General features: G+C 33.3%; 1 protein-coding gene across 3 annotated transcripts in view; it reads right to left on the bottom strand.

The window, feature by feature from the left end:
* Nucleotides 1–15,978, bottom strand: part of LOC114327169 (sushi, von Willebrand factor type A, EGF and pentraxin domain-containing protein 1) — a 254,273-nt gene that overhangs the window by 77,138 nt on the left and 161,157 nt on the right. For all 3 annotated transcript variants that reach the window (XR_007698379.1, XM_028275693.2, XM_028275694.2), the window contains exons 5-7: nucleotides 8,821–9,008; nucleotides 4,802–5,152; nucleotides 4,124–4,702 (exon numbers count right to left, since the gene is read on the bottom strand). Coding sequence is in view for 2 of the 3 variants with exons in the window: in XM_028275693.2 (XP_028131494.1) it covers nucleotides 4,124–4,702; nucleotides 4,802–5,152; nucleotides 8,821–9,008 (1,118 nt within the window). In the remaining variant the exon portion in view is untranslated. The remainder of the gene's footprint in view (nucleotides 1–4,123; nucleotides 4,703–4,801; nucleotides 5,153–8,820; nucleotides 9,009–15,978) is intronic.

Genomic DNA, 15,978 nt, shown 5'->3' with positions numbered 1-15,978 from the left:
TTCAATAGTGTTGCCCAAATGCAAGACCAAGACGAGACATAGAGAGTCTTGGTCTTGGTCTTGCACCAATACACCTGGTCTTGTTCTTGGTCTTGGTATTGCACTCCCGGTCTTGGTCTTGCAGCAGAGTCTTGCAAGTTTCGCAGTTACCCACTAGCATATTGCTATTTTAAACGTAACTTTAGATCTTAGAACAACGTAACAGTATAGGTACATTTTCAGCTTGACTTAACATACAGGGTGAGGCAGATAACCTTCCTATTAGAAATATCTCGAGAACTAAAGACAACAGAATCGTGAAAATTGGAATAAAGGGGTTTTGAAGAGTGATCTATTTAATTAAAATATTTTTATATAGTTCCTACTTCAAGTTATACCGGAAATTACTTATAACTTCGTTTTTTAAAATGGGACACCCTGTATATTTTTACATTTCTGAATTCTCTTCTATGTCTTCTTTCTAAAAGTATGAGGTTTTGTAATGTTTTTTTTTTTTTTTTTTTTTTTTTTTTTTTTTTTTTTTTTATTAATGGCTTTGACAGAGCCAATTAGCCAGACTATTTGTGTTTTTTTGTATGGTATTACAATAACAATTTTAAGTTAATATCTAAGCCTACTTATTATCTAAATTTACAGAGTGTTATACTATCTTAATGGATACATTTTTCAATTTTGTGTGATATTTTTACAATTTTATAATTTTATTATCGAAGCCTATTTAAAATTTAAATTTACAGGACGTTACATATTCGTAAAGACATTGTAACGTCTGCTTATTTTTTGGAAAAAGAATTTCGTTTAAATTGACAGGTAAAGGACAATTTAGATCAATTAACTTTTCATACATTACTTTAATATTTTGTCTGTACAGTCCACACTCCAATATGAGGTGCTGTAGATCTCCCATTCCACCACAGGCGCAATATGGGTTATCACTGATACATATGCTGTGTTTGTATGCTGGGGTTAGTGCGTGATTTGACCTCATTCTGTTTATTGTTTTTATAAATAGCCTATTTGATTCTTGTTTAAACCATCTCTCATTGGGAATTAGTGGCTGGCAATTTCTAAAATTTATTCCCGTTGTACTTTGGTTATATACACGTTGCCAATTTTGTTTGCAATGGTTTTTACTGATATTATCTATATCGGTTACTGGTAGAAGTATGTTGCTTATGTTTTGTTTGGTTAAAGCTGCAGATTTAGCTAATTTGTCGACTTCTTCATTTCCTAATATTCCAGAATGTCCTTTCACCCAACAAATAATAATTGAACTGCCCGAGGAAGTAAAATCATAATATAGACTCTTAATTTCTATCTCAATGTGGTTTAGATTTTTTGTCGATTGGATAGAAGTGAGTTTGTCCACAATACTTCTACAATCGGTGAAAATGATATAATTGTCCATACCAACAGAGGCTATATATTTTAACGCAAGTAATAAAGCTGATAATTCGGCAGTATATATTGAAGCTTCATTAGGCAATCGGCATGATTCTTTGTATTCAGAATTCCAGTGATATATTGCACATCCGGTTTTATTTTGAATTTTGGAGCCGTCAGTAAAAATATATTGAAACATAGGCCACCTGTCTTTAATTATTTTGTTGATAATATTGCCTGGAAGGTTTGAATCCATGTAGTTTGTTTGTATTACCTTGGAAAAGAGAGTTTCAGGAGGTTTAGTGTAAATTAAAGGTATTTTATTTTTGTACATTTGGTTTTCATTCATTGTCAACTTCCTGTAGCTTTCAACGTATATGGGGGTTTTTTTAGTACACCAATATTTATGGCTTAAATCTAATATATTCAAGTTACGAATAGTCCCTAAGTAGCTGACGTTTTTTGAGATAGCTCTAGCTACAAACTTATCTGTACAAAACTGTCTACGTAGAGTAAGTGGTGGTTCCTTAGCTTCAATCTCAATAATAGTAATAGGAGTAGATTTTAAGTAACCGAGACAGAGTCTCAAACATTTATTCCTTTGGATTTCAACTTTATTAAGATATCCTGTTGACGCAGACCCATATAAATGACAACTATAGTCGAAAATTGTTAAGTAATTGTTAATTAGTTTTGTAATGTTATATAGGGCAGTTTAAAAGATAATTACGTTTTCTTATTAAGTTCGTAGCAACTTTCACACCCTGTAGAATTGTAGTTATTTGACATCAAAAACTTTATTTATGTTCAAATGATTTTTAATATAGTTTATTATTGTTAAAAATTATTAGTAAATTAGTAAGTATATCTAAATGTTGCATTTGATATGCAGGGTTGGTCGAAACTCGGAATGAGTATTTTCTTTAATGGAACACCCTGTATTAAAATACAGGGTAAGAAATAATAAACTATTGTAAGAAATGTTATGTTGTGGTACTTTTTTATTTCTTAAGCATTCCCTATACCTAACTGCTTTAATTTGTGCTTAATTGTTAATCGCGCCAACAATGTTAACTAAGTAGGTATTTTGATAGCTCAACCATTATTGGTAATTTTTAGGATCAGTCTAGATTAATATGTATCTATTTCCGAAAAATTATTTGCGATTGAATATGTTCACGACCAACCTAATAAAATTTCACTTAGTTTTTGTTTCAATTAATATTTGGCTTGAACTAAAATACAGGATGTTCCATTTAAGAAAACTCAGAAAATACTAATTCCGAGTTTCGACCAACCCTTTATTCTAAAATTAAAAATTTGGCTATATGTACTATCAATTCTTAACAATAGTATACTATATTAAAAATCATCTGAACGTAAATAGAGTTTTTGATGTCAAACTACTAAAATTCTAAGGGTGTGAATATTGCTACGAAATTAAGAAAAAAAATGTAATTCTCTTTTAAACTACCCTATATCACATTACAAAACCTTATATTTTAACAACGAAGACATCGAGGAGAATTTAAAAATGTAAAAATATACAGGGTGACCCATTAAAAAAAACGAAGTTATAAGTAACATCCGGTATAATCGGAAATAGGAAATAGATGAAAATACTTTCATTAAATAGATCACTCCTTAAAAACCCTTCGTTCCCATTTTCATGATTCTGTTGCCTTTAGTTTTCGAGATATTTCTAATAGGACATTTATCTGCCTCACCCTGTAGACATAGTAACAACCAACCAAATTAATAAATGTCTAAACAACTCACATCGGGTGGGGTTTGAACCCACGATCTAAAATATCCCTGTCTATACTCTCACTAACTGAGGTTTCTACCATATCCCACGGGAGTCAGTCTGTTTCTTTAAACATTTGAATTTAATAAGATTATATTACATATGTGCTAACACATGGTTAAAACACAGAAAACCAAATAAATGACATAAACTCGACTGTATTAAAGAAAATTCTCTGTCTAGATCCTTTGTCTTGTTTCACTTGTTTGGCCCATTGATATAAAATTGAAATTGCACTCTGCAGAAAGTTTACAAGTACGACGTTTAATCTTTATACGATGTGGTATTTAGAATCCTACTAACTGATAAGGAAAACAATTGAGTGTGTCGTATTGTATTTTTTATAAACTTAGGCGACATATCTTTAAAAAATTTCAATAGGATATTACTGTCGGCGTCACAACACAGATTATTTTTATGAAAGGACAGCTATTCTCAAAATCGAGACAATTAAATAACATACAATTAATTTCAGAGCGAAGGCGTCCGTCGCCGTCGTCTGATAGGAAAGAATGTATTACAAAATATTTTATTTTTACATTGTAATAATTTATTATGACCTCCGAGTACGTGTCAAATAAATATGTCAAGTGTTCTTTTAATAAATGAATATTTTGATTCGCTATGTATGTTTATCGTATTGTTTATAATCCGCACAAGTCCAATTTTCCAAATTTTTGTTACCTACATATCTTTTTGCGTCTCATAGTCTCTAAGCATATACCCGAACTACTATATTCCCTAAAATGACACTCAATCCTAAGTGCAACACGCAAGAGTCTAGCAGGCTTAGTCTTGTTCTTGCTCAGGTCTTGCACGGTCAGTCTTGGTCTTGGTATTGCTAAAATAAAGCGGTCTTGCGAAAACGCAAGAACAAGACCAAGACTGCAAGACTAAGACCGATTTTGGGCAACACTAAATCTTAATGCTTACCTTGTGTATACCTGATCCTGAATCCTCGTTTTGAGTCGCCTAAACGTGTTCTAAAGTAAACATATAGTTGATTCCCTGTTGACATAATCACCTTTTGATTATTCTCCCACTTTCCAGTTAGCCTAGCAATTGGTTTGCTTTTGGGTGAATCGCCATCCCTCACCAAAATAAAGTCACGGTTATCATCCAAATCCAAATCATCTACTTCCAAAGTTATTATCTTTCCTCCTTGTGACTGAATTACATACAAACATTCCAAACCTCCTGGATATTGTTCAGGGTATCCAGGAGAAGTAAGAACCTGTCCTTGAGGAGTAGCTCGAAGCGTTCCACCACAAGTTTGTGGTTCTGTTTTCCAAGAAGCTCGGAATCCTTTTCTTTCTACCGAAGCGTCTGTACTAAATTTAATTATCATAAAGTTAGAGCCTGAGACGAATGACCTGTTAGTAAGGTCTTGTTTTCCGGAAAGGGTAGCTAGATTGATAGATGTGTCTTCAGTTCTTCCTCCTGCTAGAATCTGGACTGTGTCGAAGGTCTTTTCTGTTTCGAATTCTTGAAATTGGAGAAGAATGTTGTGACCTGAAGACAGAACAAGCAATTAACATACATTCTTACTGAATAGGAAAGAAATACTAGACTAGGAAAGGTGAGTTAATTAGATAATCGTCTTGTACATACCTTGTGGTCCTTCTAGCGTCCATTTGCAATTGGTCAGTGGTGCATACTTGTGTGGATAGTACGGGCTTTCAACCACATCCCCACTACTGGCCAAATAGAAGTTGCAGTTGGTGGCACAGTCGATTTCATCGGAACCATCTCCACAATCATCCTGTTTGTCGCATTTGAACTTTTCGTTTATGCACAACCCATTTGAGCAGTGGAATGATGCCGCTGGGCATGCTTTCGATCGACACATGAAGGGTTGAAGGCTTTCGCAAGTGGTTAGTTCCCATGATTGGAATTCTTCGGTTACGATAACGTCTACACACTCTCCGGATTGTGGGTCGGGTTGGTTGGGAGACCAGAAACCTAAAAATTTATCGGTAAATTAAATATTGGAAAATATTATATTTAAATAAATGATGACAACAAACTTGCACAAAAAATCGGCATAAATATTGATACAATATAATATAAAAAAACAATAATAAATTCACAAGCAAATAATGAGTAGGTTACAGTGAAACATAGTAGAATCAAAATAGGGATTAAAATAAAAACTTAATCTGCCATAAACTTGATCAACCATATAGGCAAAGCAAAATGGAAATCTAATAGATTACCAATAAAAATAGAGATGTGGAAGATGATGATAATCGTTTAACACAAGGGCGCAAACACAAGGGTTTGATTCGTTTTTATCTTGATACAAGAGCTCTGGGTATAGCAGGACTAAGTACTTAGGTATTGGTGGAGAAATTAAATTATATATAGTAGATCTGTCGAAGTCCCTAGGACTTGTAAATTAGTTAGTAGAAGGCATACAAAAGCTAATTGGATGCAGTACGACCAAAGTAGAGCCGACGGCCTCCAGATCCGAAAAAAGTTTGGGGAACATGCAGGACAATTTATTTGATAGATATGATTATTTGATTTAACAAGTCAATTACACAACACATCAAGTTTCACTCAAGAAATTCAGTAATTTCTACTGCAAATAATACAGATATAGAAAACATCCTGTTTGTCTAGAAATTAGTATCGCGAACTTGAATACTGAAAGTTTTTTTTATGTAAATACAGTGAAACCCCGATAAGTCGGCCCCAGATAACCCGGAAGTCCGGCTAACCCGAACCGATTTTTATCAGACAAACATTTCAACAATAAAAATGTATGTAATATAATATTTGAGAGATAATGGGTATTTGTGTAATTTGAACTACATATACGATAGTAAAAATGACTCATGGCACACGACGTTCATTGTCGTGTTATCGGAAACAACAGGCACCTGTAGTATCCTTTATTTATTTCAAACTGTCTTAGCATTGTTTAAAAAAGACAAAAAAACTATTAAAAAATTCTTTTTTAAACAATGGGCTTAGTCTTCACTTTTATTAAATAACATAAGATCGTTGCGATTGAGACCGTATTGTGTGTAGTACAGTCGAATTGTTTGCTTCCGTTCTGTAATCGTTCGTAAATCTATTCAGATTTTGTGTTTGCGTATTTTTTTGTAAAAATGTTGTAGTGACAATGGAAAAGAAACTAGAAGAAATAGGTAGAATTGACAAAGGCGTAATTGATACGTAAGTTAGATGTGTACTGTGCATAATATATATTTCATGTTATTTCAATTATAACGGAGTTTATCTGTAAGTATACCGTATTTTATTAATTTTTACCATTTTCTCCGGCCAACCCGGATTTTCGATAACCCGGATCGACCGCGGTCCCGATTAATCCGAGTTAACGAAGTTCCACTGTATACTCTCAATATCTGTCAATAAAAATAGAGAATGATATTTTATTTTTTTTTTCACTAGCTGATTTATAAACTTAATTATATTTGACACATGAAATCCCACTATTTATTTAACTACTGGACTTATTCAAAGTGTTTAAACAAATATTTTTAAAGAGCAATCACCTGTCTATCAAGACGAGTTTAGTAAATAGAATTCATTGAATCAGATCCTGTTAGTTTACCATGAACGGTAAACGAGTTAGTAATACCAACAATGCCCAGCGATTGTACGTGAGATTATGGTTAGATATTTTTTATAGAGGGTAAATCTAGTAAATTAATCTAAATTTGTTTTTATGACACTATTAGTGGCTAAAAAAGAATTCCGACGGAGCGTGTTGATGCGCGCTTTGCGATATAGAAAAATAATGTAACAGAAAAAGATAAAAACTGAAGACGGGAATCAAATCAATATAAAATAGCGTTACTTTCCTCAGAATTTTGTGATTTACGATCCTTGGACAAAGAACAAACCCCATATTTATGGCCATTTATGGCTAGAGCGGCCTGGTTTGCCTTGTCCTATCGTTTGTCGGTAAAATGACACACTTCAAAGAAAAATTGAAGCTCAAATAAGACCTTTCCAACTCGGCATCGGACGGTACGGACAGTGTCGCTATAATTTTTTGGTCTAACGACGTTATGTTTTAATGTTTAGCATTGTGTGAATTAACCAATTTACTAATATTTTTAACGCCAACACTGTCGGTGTACCTTAATATTCTTGGAGGTATGAGGTCCGACCGATTTTATGAACAAAGTAAATATTTATTAATTTCTCTCTCTCTTGGACCATCACTCCTACAGGAGTATTGGGCGCATCTGCGTTTCTTGGCCGATAGTGTAAGACGGCTGGTGGACAGCTCAGCGCGTCTTCTTGTCTTTATTCTCTGGTTAATCTGCGTACCAGTTCCTTCCATTCTCCTCTGTTTCTTGCTTTGTTTTTCATTTCCCCCCAACTTAAGCCGATTCTGTTGTGTTCTATGGTTACTGTTTTCTTCCAAGTATTATCTGGTCGTGTCCTCTTCCTTGTACCCTCAGGTTGATATTCGAGTGCCTGTCTTGTGATGTTACTAGGATTCTTTCTTAACGTTTTGCCGATCCATTTCCATTTCTTCTGTCTGATTGTTGTTATTATACTGGTTTGTTTCGTTCGTTTCCATATTTCTTCATTCGTTATTTTATTAGGCCAGTAAATTTTTAAGATCTTTCTTAAGGACCTATTTACAAAAGTCTGTAGCCTCTTTGTTGTGCTTTCGTCGTGCTTCCAAGTTTCTGCTCCGTAGAATAATATGGTTTTTACACAAGTATTGAATATATTAATTTTTGTTGACTCTGTTATTTCACTTGTTTGCCAGATTTTATTTAACGCATTTATTAATTTAACAGTACTTTAAGATGACAACTGTGCTCTCTGTCCTTTTCGTTATTATATATTTTCCATCTCCCTTTGCAGACGTTTAAATTTGTAAACTGGTGAAGCGTGCCTCAACACGCGTCGTTGGTCAGAACATTAATGAAAAAGGGCAATTTTAAAGCTTTTCACGCATATTCTCAGATTGGCGCAGTCACTCACTGACTAATTGCCTATTGAAAATATAGAAAATGCTCTAGAAAGTCATCAATGAATCCGTCTGAATAAATAGCAGAAGAAAAATCTGAGATATGTAATTATCTTCTGCTTGATCTGCCTATCCGTGACGAATGTTGGCTATCATCATGGCAATTTTAGATTATCTGCAGCAGCGCAGAAAAGCTGCACAGATATTGTGTTGAACCTGGTTCTGAGATTATTTAATCAGGATGTTTTTTTTCCTGTACCGAGCTTTTCAAATTTTTTCCTTACAGGATGGCTTGTAGGAGGGAACATCTAGATTCATTTCGCATAATTTGTTCAAAGCATTGTAACTTTCGAGATTTGATGGTGGTCAGTACTTCTCGGTTCTTCTTCATTCTTCTGAGGATCTCCTTAGTTGTGAGTCGGTCAGTCAACGGGATCCTAAGTATTCTCGCATACTATGTTAAAGCATGGACAAATTACACAGAATAAAGAAATAGGAAATTTGCCACCTATTCAGCGAGGAAAAATCTGGGTGGAAGCTAGTGGACCGCAATATCATTGTAAAAATGACTTGCACGAAGCAGATACAACGGAAATAACTAGAGAAAACCTACTTATATCTTATATCAAGTAAAAAAGTAGGTTAAAATATGAGTGCAATGCATTACCTGAATATTGAGATACTAAGGTACCAGCAGCGGATTCAAGAGTGTTCGTCCTTAAATCATCTAATGAGGAGAGACCCAGCCAGTAATGGTTGGCACCTCGCCTTTCTAGTGGCACTGAAGACGTCGCTATTGATGCTGTTACGTTATTTTCACTATATGATTCTACTGCCATTAATTCACTACCATATCTGAAACAAATTGTCAACAATAAGAATATTGTAAACAATAAATATTAAAAATTATAACGAAATGTAAAAAAAGGAAAAAATGTATTGTTGTAGAATTGTTTTTTTTTAAAGAAATTCAAAAAAATTAAATTTATATCAAAGACCATATTTTTTCATCACCCTGTATATGAACAGAATTGTATAGAATTTAATTTTGCTACTAAACAAGTGTTTCGGAAAAATGAAAACGATTAGTGATAATGATTCGACGAAATGGACGGGACATTTAGAAACAATTCGGTGATTAGAAAGTGGACAGAGCGTTGACAGGAACAATAACGTTTTTAAGATCTTTCCGGGAAGGTTTTTAATTTGGTAAACAAATTGTATTAACAACTTGTCGAAACCAAAAGACTCCATTTTCAAACAAATTTCAGAAATGGCCATAGAAAGAGGGTAATGATCTCTGAATTGAAAATAAAAATAATGCCTTTATCTACCTACGTTCTTACTCACGTATTGAGTACAAGGAGACAGTTTCGTTGATTTTTGCCTCGATGAAAAGATGTGTTGTGGAGTGCAACTATATAGACCCCCACGTCTCTGCATTCATCACCCTTTATTCCTTGCAAATTTTAGAAGGATGGGGAATAGGTATAAGAGAGAATCTGTTTCCGAACTAAGAAATCCAAAGATTTTATTATTTTTAAACATTTATTTGTTTGAAAATGGAGTCTTTTGGTTTCGACAAGTTCTTAATAGATGTCGCTATAGCGTCTGAATGTTAATTATATTTTATAATTGACAGAAATGGCAAAGATTTTTATTTTCTTTTCAGAGCATCATTACGGTAGCTTTCCTGATGAGAACTAAGGGGTTCTGAAATGGCCATAGAAAGAGGGTAATGATCTCTGAATTGAAAATAAAAATAATGCCTTTATCAAATTGTATTAGTTTTTAGTTGTAAAAGTAGAAAAGAACTAATTACGATATTTCTTGAAATTTGACAAATTGGAAAAGTTATGTGGAAGAATATTTGGTTTCTTAAGAAATAAATGGTTTCAGAGAGGTTGTTGTTTATTGGATGGAAAATATCGGGAGAAGGGATAATGCTTGTTGGAGTTTGGATTTGGGAGAGAAATAAGCGGCACTGTGGAATGAACATCGATAGTAGGCAGTCGAGTTTTTAAAAGTGTGTATCAGTGTAGAGTGGTGTGATCAGCCTTTGCGAGCAGAATCAAGTTGAAACCAAATTGTCGACCAGTTGAAGAGTTAATTTTCCTGGTCCGAGGGGGATTCCTTTGTTTTATCTAGAACGAGTCGCTGATTAGTATCCGTTTGTGCACAGGATATCGAGCAAGGAAAACTGAGTAATATAATTCGAGCAAGTCCGGTGTGTTTTTCTTGGAAGCAGTTTTGACGAGAGGGACTTTTTCGCAACATCCAGAGAGTACGTGTTGGGAGAATCAAGGACGGCGCAATCCAGAAAACGAGGGAGTGAAGAAACAAAAGGTTAGTCAAATCATTTGTCGGAATGGAGAAAATTTGTTTATATCAAAACCATATTTGTTTATTTGTTTATTGAACATTTTTTTAACGCAGTTAATCATTTCAAATTTAAAAGAAGAAAAGTAAAATTCTTTCAATTTAGTATGAGTAAATAAAAAATTAATTAAATAAATTTTTTTGTCAAAACAAGGAGATATCAGAGTTAGAGTTAATTTATTAAGTTAGAGATTGTTGCAACAAAGTTAAATTTTATTATTTTTTGAATCATATGTTGCTTATTTGATAAAAACAATAGATTACATTATATGATTTTGAGTGTTTTCAATTTCCCTGTTTCCACCCTGGAAGAAGTAAGCAACTAGAAATACTAGAAGCCACAGATCACAGATATTGTATCAAATACAAAATTAGCCCTGAGAATAAAATTGATTGGAAAATTTAATTTAAATTTAGTTGTGTTTTTACATAGACAGTAAATAAAATATGTAATTGAATAATCAATTAAATTAAGAATTTGCTAATCAATCTAAATAAATAGATAAAGTAGAGCATAACAGTATATTATCAGAATAAAGGTATACATTTTCTTCTGATGGTACCATCTATATTTCAGATTGTTAGCAATCTCAACAAATGCCTATTAACCCTACAGTAGTAGCACCTATTTTTGAGACACTGTAGTCGCTACGGACTGCTAGTATTACCCATTTCTGGAAACGAGCTGTTACTTGCAAAATGGGACTTTGGTTAAACAATAACCAATGTGAAGATTTATGAATAAGTTATATTCCATATAAAAGTAATGTATGTATTTTCAAATATACAAAGACAAAGTCAACAAAAAACTGGAAGTGTAAGGAATAATAATTATATACTCCAATCATTCCTCTTTTAACTTAAAAGTACATACTAAGCACGTTATTTACTATACCAACTCGATATTCTTTAGGATAACTTAGTTACACTTAACAAAAAATTTTTAAAAAATGTATAAACATTCTCATTCTGGGACTACTGATGAGGGGGAAACAACCCCCGAGACCGGTATAGACTCTTCCTGCACTCTCAGATTTGACCATAGTATTATGCATCTGCTGCATTTTCGTGTTGCAAAGAAATTGAGAATGTTTATACATTTTAAATTTTTTAATTCATTTACTCTTTTGTTCGAGTATTAAGGAATCTTTCTTGTTGGAGCTTTTACCACGCTGAGCAGATAAGTTGTGAATTATTTAAAATTCTCTCATCTTAATTTCCTCAGCATCCTCTATGATTTATAAATTTTGAAAATCTCATGAGGTGTAACCAAAGAAAGTATTCCACCTGTTGTCAATCTGGTGGTATGGAGATGGAGACGATATTTATTGTCGTTTTCTGTGCTACTTCGATTGATAACTTACTTTGTAAAAAAAATTTTATTACTTTAAAACTTAACTAATAATCTTCGTAGTAATCATTACAAATTATTGTAAAATTATTCAAGTATAAAAATGTATTACATTGGTGTATTCTCGCTTGTAACTTTTTTTTTTCAATATTGGCAAGCAGATTTTGCTGCATTCTGTTTATGTGTTTGCTAGTGTTGATTTGCTTCATTTCATAGGCGTAACCAGGGGGTTTTGGGGTTATAACCCCCCCCCCATTAAGATGTACTTTGAGCTCTATACGCTTAACACCATAGCCCTCAGAGACCTTCCAGTAGTTGTAACCCCCCCCCCCTTTCAGGTAGTTGTAACCCCCCCTTAGGATCATCTTGGTTACGCCTATGCTTCATTTATTAGGATTAGGACTGCTTCCTCACTCATCCTCTGTTATCATGTTTCCATAATCAATGATGCATACCTTTGTTAGACTGTGTTCATTGTACTCCGTACTCAGAGGCCTTGAAGTTTTACCCTGATAAAAGTTATTGCAGTCACAAGGTTTTTATAAATGCAGTTTTTTGATATTTCTTGGTTTGGTTTTAGATAAAATAGATCTGTGTATTAGTTACTTTAGCACGTTAGCCGCCCAAATAGCGTAGTGTAGTAGTAGTGTAGTATAAATTTTTCCCCATAAGTCGTTTTTTTATATTAGTACTAAACTACATAGAAGCACATAAAATATGTTGTGTTACCGAGCTTGTGCAGCTTTTTCGGTTGCGAACCGCATCTTGGTTCTAAACACGCTTACCGTGTCAAATGTTGTTATGATGTATTTATTTCCTATTCTTATTGTATTTTATGTTTCCATGTTTTGTCTAACTCAGAGATATTCTTCGTTGCAGTTTTAAGGTTTTATTATCTTTTGCAGAATTACAGAATATCTATTTAAATTTGTCCATCTTTCAGTATTTATTTTAGTCGCGAACGCAGTTCTAAAACTGAATTGTATTTTATAAAGATTTACTGCGCATTGTTGTCTGATAGTCTGATTCTGCTGTGAAATATTTATGGGAAAATTTAGAAGTGTGATTCATTAGAACAAATCAATATTCTAAGTGACAGAGTTATTGTTTACAAAATAAACTGATTTACACCATAAAATTAAACATAATAATTATTATGAGTAATGCAAATGTCGCTTATGTGCAATATTTTGGCACGTAAATAGGTAGGTAGGTACTACCTTTAAATTAATACGTGATTTTTGGTTTGATAGAAATCAGTACATTAAAACCACTGACATTATACGCATACTAATATTAATCACCGAAAAAAAATGCTTCAGGAATAACTAATGAATACAGTTATCTACAAAATTAGAGAAACGTTTTTTTAAGAACTACCTATAACTTTTTTAAAAACTATGCCCATACCATGGACGTATAAATAAAGACGATATCGTTTTTATTTTTATACGTCCATGGCCCATACAAATAAATTGAAGCAGTTTTAATAGACATCTAAATAAATAAAATCTACTAAGATGTACATTAGAGCTGGAGGATCAGATTATAAAACAAGTAATGGATTTTAAATATCTAAGGCATCACACTATCTAGTTACTGAAAGCTCTAAACAGAAGTGGAAGGTCAAGTAAATAGAGCAAACAGAGCCGCAGGTTGCCTGCGTGAAACAATCTGGAGAAATAGGAATATCGAAAAAGAAATGAAAGGCAGAATTTATAAAATAGGCATCATACCAATAATAACATACGAAATAGAAACACGACCTGATACAAAGAGAACAAGAAGATTGCTAGAAAGAGCAGAGATGAAACCATTTCGAAAAATCGTTGGTAAAACACTATGAGATAGAGGTCGAAATGCAGATATACGACGGATATGCAAGGTGGACAACATTAATAACTGAGTAAGAGACAGACAAGTAGAAGTTAACCTTCCGATGACCAACTTTTTTTGTTACACGGATGACCAAGAGGGGGGGGGGGGAAATGACCCCAGGTCAAAAATGTCAAAAATGACAATTAACAAAAAAATGAAGTTTTTTTTTAATTTTTTTTTATTTTTTTTATGGCATGGACTTGATGTCCTTCAGCCAGTCACAACATGAGTATTAGTGTCATGTGTAGTGTGTATGTTGAGTAAGTGTCTTGTTACTTTGCAAAGTCGACGTCATTAGCGTAAAACTACTTGGAATTACACATAACAGACGGTATTTTACTAAACATCAACTTCAGAATATATTTTTTATTCGTAAAATATAGGGATTTTTTTTATTTCAAAATATGAGGATATCTAGAATGATATTAGAGTCAAATGAAAAAATAATGAGTTAAAAATTGAAAATACTTTTGGATTTATTAAAGAAAAACATAAGCTGGGGTCACAATTTCCCCCGCTTGGTCATCCGAAGGTTAAAATGGTTGGTTCCACCTTCACAACAACGGGTATTATGAAGTAAATAATTTGTTAGATTCAGATTTTAGAGAATTTTAGAGATCGAACTCAGATTTTAATTTATACAATGAATTATTTCGAACATTTTATATTCGAATATTTAATATATACATTTGTTTTCACAATCCGTTTCTCATTGCGGTATAAGGGGACTTTCCACAACACACTATAAATTGCTTTTTATATGAAGTCATCTGTAGCTGTAACATCTCGATTATGAATTCTTTTCTATCGCTCATCGTTCATCATTAATTTATTAAAAGAAATGACTAAATTTTTGCTTGAAACGAAAAATATTACAGCCTTCTATTATTACATAAAAAAGAGATATCACGATCACTGATCTGTATAAAGTAATGTTTATTATTGAACGTGACTAAATGTTAGAAATTTCTAATTAAATCGTTGTATCCACTGTAAAGTGGTAAAAATTCGGTATGACCAACCAGAAAATTGCCATTTAACGATAAATTACTCACGCACGGGGTAATTCTTGCTTTGATATCATTTTCTTTAAATTACATATATTTACTTACATGCCCAATGACTGAGAATTGAGGAGTTTAATGAGAAAGGAGAACAAATGATCAAATTACAGAAATAGTTCAAAATATAAAGGATATATACTTAAAGACAGATAAATTAACCAAGAAAAAATCATGGATCACAGATGAGAAAATTAGAGAAGCGAAAGAAAAAAAAGCAGTGGAGAGATGCGAAGAAATTAAGACTCTACAGTCAAAGTACGATAGTCACAATGTACATAGGAAACTTAAAGAACTCACAGATGGAGGAAACAGAAAGGAAATCTAACTGATTCGGACGGAAACATAATTTTAGAATGTCTTAGATAAAAAGAGTAAAACAAGAACGTGGAAAGAATAACTAGAGAAACTATTTGAAGACCAAAGAGGTAACACCTTTGAGCTAGAAGAAGAGATAAATGATGGACCAAGAATATTACAGCAGGAAGTTTATTTTGCAATAACACAGCTAAAGAATAGCAAAGCAGCAGGTCCCGATAATATACAATAATACAAGCAGAACTACTCAAACTAATGGACAACGAATCAATCAATAGCAATAATCACAAAAATCTCAACAACATATACATACAACACTGGAGAAATACCTAGAGAATGGCTAAAGTCTGAGTTTATTGCACTTACAAAAAACCAGGAGCCAAAAAATGCGTAGAATGCCGTAAGATAAGCCTGATAAACTCATCTCCTAAATTGTTCCTAAAGATAATCCAAACGAGAATTTACAAGCTCTGTGAAAGTCAAATTTCCCCCAACCAGTTCGGATTTATAAATTCTGTTGGTACGAGAGACTTTGCTTTCAATACAAGTCTCCAGATATATGCAGAAACGTCAATTCCGACGTATACGCCGGAATGGGACGTTTCATCGCCGCCGTTTCGATGCCGCCGGTTCATCGCCAGTCCATTTCATCGCCGTCCGTTTCATCGCCGTCCGTTTCATCGCCGTCCGTTTCATCGCCGTCCGTTTCATCGCTAGTTAGTCAGTTGATTTTGTATTATGGGAGATGACACGACACGACGTTAAATTCAGTTCAAAACTTATGACAATTAAAAAGATAAAAAATGTTATTATATTTACTGTTCTACTTCCCCTAAAT

This window comes from Diabrotica virgifera, chromosome 5 (genome assembly GCF_917563875.1).
Source record: "Diabrotica virgifera virgifera chromosome 5, PGI_DIABVI_V3a".
Lineage (NCBI taxonomy): Eukaryota > Metazoa > Arthropoda > Insecta > Coleoptera > Chrysomelidae > Diabrotica > Diabrotica virgifera.
This window is presented reverse-complemented; position numbering and strand designations above follow the sequence as displayed.